The 7,039-nt window shown below is 36.0% G+C and overlaps 1 protein-coding gene across 1 annotated transcript; it reads right to left on the bottom strand.

The window, feature by feature from the left end:
- Positions 1-6,342: 6,342 nt before the first annotated feature.
- LOC114113380 (keratin-associated protein 19-3-like) lies at positions 6,343-6,829 on the bottom strand. The gene has a single exon (XM_027965701.2). The coding sequence runs from the start codon at positions 6,791-6,793 to the stop codon at positions 6,572-6,574; it is 222 nt and encodes a 73-aa protein (XP_027821502.2). The 5' UTR covers positions 6,794-6,829; the 3' UTR covers positions 6,343-6,571.
- Between the last annotated feature and the right edge of the window lie 210 nt (positions 6,830-7,039).

Below are 7,039 nucleotides of genomic sequence, written 5' to 3'. Positions count from 1 at the left end.
CAGACTTGGAAAATTGACCAGGTATAATTAGTTTTTATCCTATACACAAAAAAGATAAAATATTTACTAAAATGCCCTTTCATATTAATGCAGCATTTTTCATTGATTAAAGAGTTTTTGTATTGACTTTAATCAATAGATTCCCTGTGACCAATTTGAACTATAAAGAGATGTGGTTATGATTTTATGTTTCCAAAATCCTTTTCAGTGGAGATAAGAAATTTTGTAGTTTGGTAACCACATTTCAAGAAATTATTCTCCTTTTACTTCTATTCTTTAACAATTATCCTGGATTCTAAATTATGCAAACTTTGTTTACTAGCATACCATGGATAAAACTAACAGTATTATACCTTCTTCAAAATTAAGAGCTTGCATTTAATCTAGAGTTTTCTCCTCTACGTACATTCTGGAATGTTCCAAGGACAGAGGATCTTGGCAGGCTACAGTCCATGTGGTCACAAAGAGCCGGCCATGACTAAGCACACACACACACACACATGCCAACTTTTTGTTTTCAGGCAATTTCTAACTAGACTTTCCTAAGATATCAATTAGACCTTTCAAAGATGTTGATAATGTTACTTATTCAAAATATTTTTCAACTTCCAAAATCCTCTGAAATTTTATAAGGACTTGTACAACCTGAAATACTTAAATGATGTAAATGCATGGCACAGTTGGTAAAATGGACAGAGAATAAGGATATATGCCAGGGTCCAGCCCCAGTGGATCCAGGGTGATTCGAAGGGGAGACGGAGTAGATGAGGAAAAAACTTATTTATTTATTAATATAAGATTAGATTAGGAAGAAACAGTGTAGTAGGAAAAATAAGTGGAGAAAAGAGGCTGAATAACTTGGTTTACATGGAAAGCCAATAAAGTTCCAAACAAGGAGACTGCACCATCTATGTTAGACCACCGGTGTCCATTTGAATATCGGAGAGTGGCCCGCCTTGGGCTCTCTCTCTTACAGATCTTAGAAGCCGGGACAAGTAAGTAGACATGGCGAGCTTCTATGCCCCAGATGAGAATACAGCCAGAAAACAGAGTAAGAGGAGACACGGGGGAAACCAGTCATTCCAATGACTGGCCCGCCTCTATTGTCTAGAAAGGCCTTTTATACCTTTTTAACTGTACATAGAGATCAACGGGTAGTACAAAGTTATGCAGCTTTAGCAGCCCAGACTCTTTATTAAAACCAGGCTTTCTCTCTGCATACCTAATTGTATATACAAGCCTTAGGTGATCTAAATCATCTTCTGGCCAGAGGGCCAATGAACATTTTACAGCCTTTTTTCTGATAAGGGTTTGTCAACCAGAAGACTTATTTGTGTTGATCTTCCCAAAGTCTGGTGCCACCCTCAGAAAACACTAAATAAAGTTACATTCTTACATAGCAAGGACACAAGAGGAGTGCGGTGATATATAACAGAAGAAAAGTAATTAACTCAAAAGTCTAGTGTTGCTAACATCAAAACTACTATATACCCTAAATTTTACATAATGGAAGATACAGAGTCATGCAGGGGCAGCAGTCCTGACCCTTTCTGTATATCTTTTTGTATACAAAAGGTGATTTACATTATCTTCTGGCCAAGAGGCTTGCTAACACTTTTTGGCTCCCTTCCTTAATGAATGTTAATGTCATTTCCCCTGAAGTGTTTTTCTTTAATCTGCATCTCCTTAAAGCACTAAAGTTACATCTCTATAGAACAAAGGTGCAGTGGGTTATAACAAAGAAGGTACTTAACTCAAAGATCTAATGTTGCTACTTGTTTTTTCTATATACCAACTATGTCAACAAATAAAAGATATGAAAATTTGGCAGCAAGTATTGGCTCAACAATGAAACGCTTAATCAGTTTTATTCTAATGATCTTGACACCTCGGAAGCCCCTGCAATCCTAGGATGTTTTAAGCTTCCTGTGCCTCTCGCGGTTGGGAGACTGTAAACAATTCACAAGCTGTAAAAAGTCCGAGGGAATCTATTAGGCAAGTTAGAGAGCTATCAGAGGGGTTTTTAAGCCGAGACATTCTTTTGCAGGAGACTGAAGCCCTGAATTAATTTTTCCAGAGAGTGTCAGAAAAGTAGAAAAATATAAGGAAGAATGATTATAAGAACAATAAGGCAGGCAGATTCTTATTTTTGGGGGGTACATGCTCAGGAAATACCAGGGGGAAAACCTGAGGCCTGATTCGCCTTGCCCATCAAGGCCTCTGCCGCATGACCTTGTCACGGGTGGGATTCCTCATGCTGGCTCCCGGCAGATATACTTCTTGAAAACTTTTGACCAGGTATTTACAGAGTTCCTCAGATTAGCCCAGAAAGGTTGTCACTAACATCCAAAGCTGGTCTCATACCTGAAAAAGCCCTAAGTATATGTGCCCAAACCTTGGAACTTGAGAAAATTTCTTGAAACTCAAGAAACATGTTTTATGGGACTATAACCGTATTACTAAGCTTTTGCTGAGATTTGTAAGCAACATTTGGATAATGTATTTTTGTCAGGTTTGTTCTCTGATGTTATCCTAGTATCTAAATAAAACATAGCAACAGTATTGTTTAAAGAATTGTATGACTGTGATGTTAAAAGGAGGAACATATATATAATACCTGAATAATTTGTTGGCTTTCCTAGGAAATATCTGAAGGTTGATGTGAGTTCCAACAGGCTTTCTGGCTACAGAATGTCATTACCCCAATGTCAGACTTTAATCTCTTACTTAATCTTTACTTAATATTTAATCTGCCACTCTAACCCAATTTTATTCCATTTTTATTCTGTATTCAGATAATCAGCTGAAAATATTAATCTTTTTATTTTTAATGAATCATTTAGAAATACAAATAAATTACATAACATTAAAGATTTCACACTCTTCTTGTGTGATTTAGTCAGAGCATATGACCAGGATTAAGAGTTTGGTTTTTTTTTTTTTTTTTAAGTGTTAGGCTGTCTCTACTTTATACATGGAAAAAATATGGGATATACCTAAAAATCTTCAATAACAATAAATGTTAATTGTGTTTTCAAAAAAGAAACAAATAACAATTGTATGCATATTTTATAAATGCTCATTAGCTGTTTAAAAAAAAAAAACAAAAAGCAAAAATAGTTAGAAAATTATGGAACAATTTTTCCCCCCACCACAAGCACAAGAAAAAGAGTCATGTTGGAAATTTCTATGGTGAGTTACTATTTTTCTATCTAATCAGTGGATCAAAAGCAGATTCAGATTATATTTGTTTTAATTTTTAACACATGACTTAAGTTTCTATTCATGTTGATGAGTGAAAGAATCTAAAATGTTCTCACATTTTTCCTAGAAGTCTTTTGTATAAATTCAAAACATTTATTTTCATCTCAGAGATAGATCAATGAAATCTTAGCACAAAATTATGATAATATTGATTACACTAAGAATGTCAGCAATGATAATAATTATATTGATTACTGCTTGTCATCCTCATGCATACTGTCCCTAGAGATATTAACCAAATGAAAAGGAAATAGAAATTCTTCTCTTCTGCATCAAATTATTAATATATAGTCTAATTCTTCTACAAAGTAACTTACCTTTATTTCTCCTACTGAGCCCACTATGGTGCTACAAAGAACCCCTAGATAATGCTGACTGAAAGAAAAGATGGTAAATTTTTGATTTGCTATGGTTTGTTTTTATTTAGACTTGAATTTTAACATTGCTCATTGTTTAGTTACATTCAAAAGCAGATAAACTAGAAATTGATAAGTACAATTCTCTGTATGAGAACAGTAAAAATGTTAAAGAAACACAGGTTTCTGAGACCAATCTTCATAAAATGAGTTGTCATAATTCAGCTCTAATAACTATCACCAAAACTTTTTAAATAGTCCATCTGAGAATTTTCAGGGAGAAAATACTTGCAGAGTGAACATTTTATAGTCATCATGGAAATCAGGACAGCAGGGTTCTGTCCCTAATTTTGTCACCAATTTTCAAGGGAAAATCATTTGTTCCAAGATACCTTGTCTGCAAAATCATTCTATAAATCCTTCAACATAGGCTTCAACAGTATATGAACCAGAAATTTCCAGATATACAAACTGGATTTAGGAAAGGCAGGGGAACCAGAGATCAAATTGCCACCATCCTCTGGATCTTGGAGAAAGCAAGAGAATTCCTGAAAAACATCTGTCTCATTGACTATGCTAAAGCCTTTGACTGTGTGGATCACAACAACCTGTGGAAAATTTTTAAGGAAATGGGAATACCTGATCACCTAGCCTGACTCCTGAGAAACTTGTATGCAGGTCAAGAAACAATAGTTAGAACTGGACCTGGAAAAATGGACTGGTTAAAAACTGGAAATGGAGTACATCAAGGCTATATACTGTTACCCTGCTTATTTAAATTATATGCAGAGTACATCATGTGAAATGCCAGACTGGATGACTCACAAGCTGGAATCAAGATTACCTAGAGAAATGTCAATAACCAAAAATATGCAGATAATACCACACAAATGGCAAGTGAAGAGGAACTAAAGAGCCTCTTGATGAAGGTAAAATAATAGAATGAAAAAGCTGGCTTAAAACTCTACATTCATAAAATTAAGATCATAGCATCCAGTCCCATCACTTCATGGGAAACAAATGGGGAAAAAGTGGCAACAGTGACAGATTGTATTTTCTTGATCTCCAAAATCACTGCTGATGGTGACTGCAACCATGAAATAAAAAAATGCTTGCTCTTTGGAAGAAAAGCTGTGACAAACCTAATTATGACAAACAGCATATTAAAAAGCAGAGATATCACTTTGCTGACAAAGGTCTGTATAATAAAACTCACGGTTTTTCCAGTAGTCATGTACAGATGTGAAAGTTGGACTATAAGTAAAGGCTGAGAACAGAGGAATTGATACTTTTGAACTGTGGGTTGGAGAAGACTCTTGAGGGTCTCTTGGACTGCAAGAGGATCAAACCAATTAATCCTAAAGGAAATCAGTCCTGAATATTCATTGAAAGGACTGATGCTGAAGCTGAAACTCCAATATTTTGGCCATCTGAAGTGAAGAGCTGATTCTTTGGAAAAGACCCTGATGTTGGGAAAGATTGAGAGCAAGAGGAGAAGGAGGCGACAGAGGAGGAGATGGTTGGATGGTATCACCAGCTCAATGGACATGATTTTGAGCAAAATCAGGGAGATAATGAAGGACAGGGAAGCCTGGTGTGCTGCAGTCCATGGTGTCCCAAAGAGTCCAACAAGACTTGGCAACTGAACAAGCACAAAAACCTTGCCTGCAAGATTATGAAGCAGCATTATAGAGTTTTAACGTTGCATTCAGATCTCTATGATTTCACTTTTTGTTCTTTTATACAATTACTGCTGTTTAATCACTAAGTTTTGTCTGTCTCTTGTGACCTCATGGACTGTAATCAGCTAACTCCTCTGTCCATGGGATTTCCCAGGTAAGAATATTGGAGTGGGTTGCCATTTCCTTCTTCAGGGGATCTTCCTGTCCCAGGGATTGAACCCAGGTCTCCTACATTGGCAGGTGGTTCCTCTACCACTGAACTATGAAGAAAGCTCTTTTTAAAATTATATTTGCCCAATTTATGCCAAATATTATTTGGGCCATATCATTTTCTGAAGATATCATTCAGTTTTATGAAAACAATTTAGAAACTCTGGTGTTCTACTTATTCTATTCCTCAATTCTTTTATTTCAATAAAATGGTTATTTTTGAAGGGAGAATGTGTTACTGAAATTCATCTTTATATAATTTTTAAAAAATCATTCAATGATCATCTTGTTCAGTAGAAGATAAACAATGTTTTGCTCCTTGGTAATATTTCTGTGCATTTATTGTCTTAATGAATTACAATATTTCAGTGTAGCAATGACTATGCAAATGAAAGATTGTGTTCCCATAGGAGGGTAAGTGAGATGAGTGAGCTGAATTACCAAATTTCATATTTTTATTATACAGATTGTAAAAGACTTTTAGTCATTTAAGTCAGTGTTATTTTACATGTATAACCAAGTAGATGAAAGCAGAAGATTATGAACAAAGAAGACATTATAAAATATAATTAAAAGATTTACAGAAAAATGGAACTTACTTTCCCTAAAAATCTAGAAATATGGATTTTAAGATTTGTGAAATGCAAGTTTGCTCTGACTACAGTTTTAATTTAGTCTGGATGACTAGCAACTATAAATGGGTACATCTAATATGAGTTGTTTTTATAGAAAATTAAAGGGCTTAATCCTTGTGTTTATAAGTGTCAAAAAGAAAAATTACATATAGGTGTGTACACATAACTGAGTTAGATGAACCACAAAGAGCCATATTTTTCATTTCCAATTAGAACATTTATTGGTCACCAACATAAGTCATCTGATAGTGCCAAAGCAAATGCCAGGAGACATGTGGCAGACATGCTTATAAATAATAAATTCTCTGAAATTCTTGAGTTTATCATGCTATATAGGGGTAGGGTTATCTCAACTCATCGGCTGAATAATGTTATGTCAAATTTGCACTCAGGGAAGCAGATGTTGGGGTACTACAGCCAGAGTTTAGTAGAAGCTGGAAAAACCACATCTTCTAAAGAACAGTGGACGGTGACAGCAGCCAGAGCCAAAGCTTCCAAAACCAGAGTCACATCCATAACCTCGAAAGCCTGAGCCACAGCCCAGCCTGCGGAAGCTGCCACATCCACAGCCACGGCCAAAGCCCAGGCCTCCAAAGCCTCCGTAGCCGTAGCCCTGGCCTCTGTAATGGTTGCTGTAATGGCACATGGTGTCAGGGGTGGTGAGTCCGGTTTGCTGTTTAAGACCAGGTCCTGAGTGTGGATGTCAGCACATGCAGAGGGTTGCTTATATACTCTGGTCACAACACGTGGTGATATGTGAGGCCATTTCTTTGTATCATTCCAAATTATGCATTTACTTGAGGCAAATTGCTAATCTGTTTGCTGACACAAGGAGAGGCACACACTCATTAAATTGTTTGAGATTGCATAACTGCCTGGTTAAAATGTTCTT

Source organism: Ovis aries, chromosome 1 (assembly GCF_016772045.2).
Source record: "Ovis aries strain OAR_USU_Benz2616 breed Rambouillet chromosome 1, ARS-UI_Ramb_v3.0, whole genome shotgun sequence".
NCBI lineage: Eukaryota > Metazoa > Chordata > Mammalia > Artiodactyla > Bovidae > Ovis > Ovis aries.
This window is presented reverse-complemented; position numbering and strand designations above follow the sequence as displayed.

What these genes read in the sequence shown, in the direction of transcription:
- LOC114113380 (XM_027965701.2), bottom strand. Translation starts at nt 6,793, where the DNA reads ATGTGCCATTACAGCAACCATTACAGAGGCCAGGGCTACGGCTACGGA.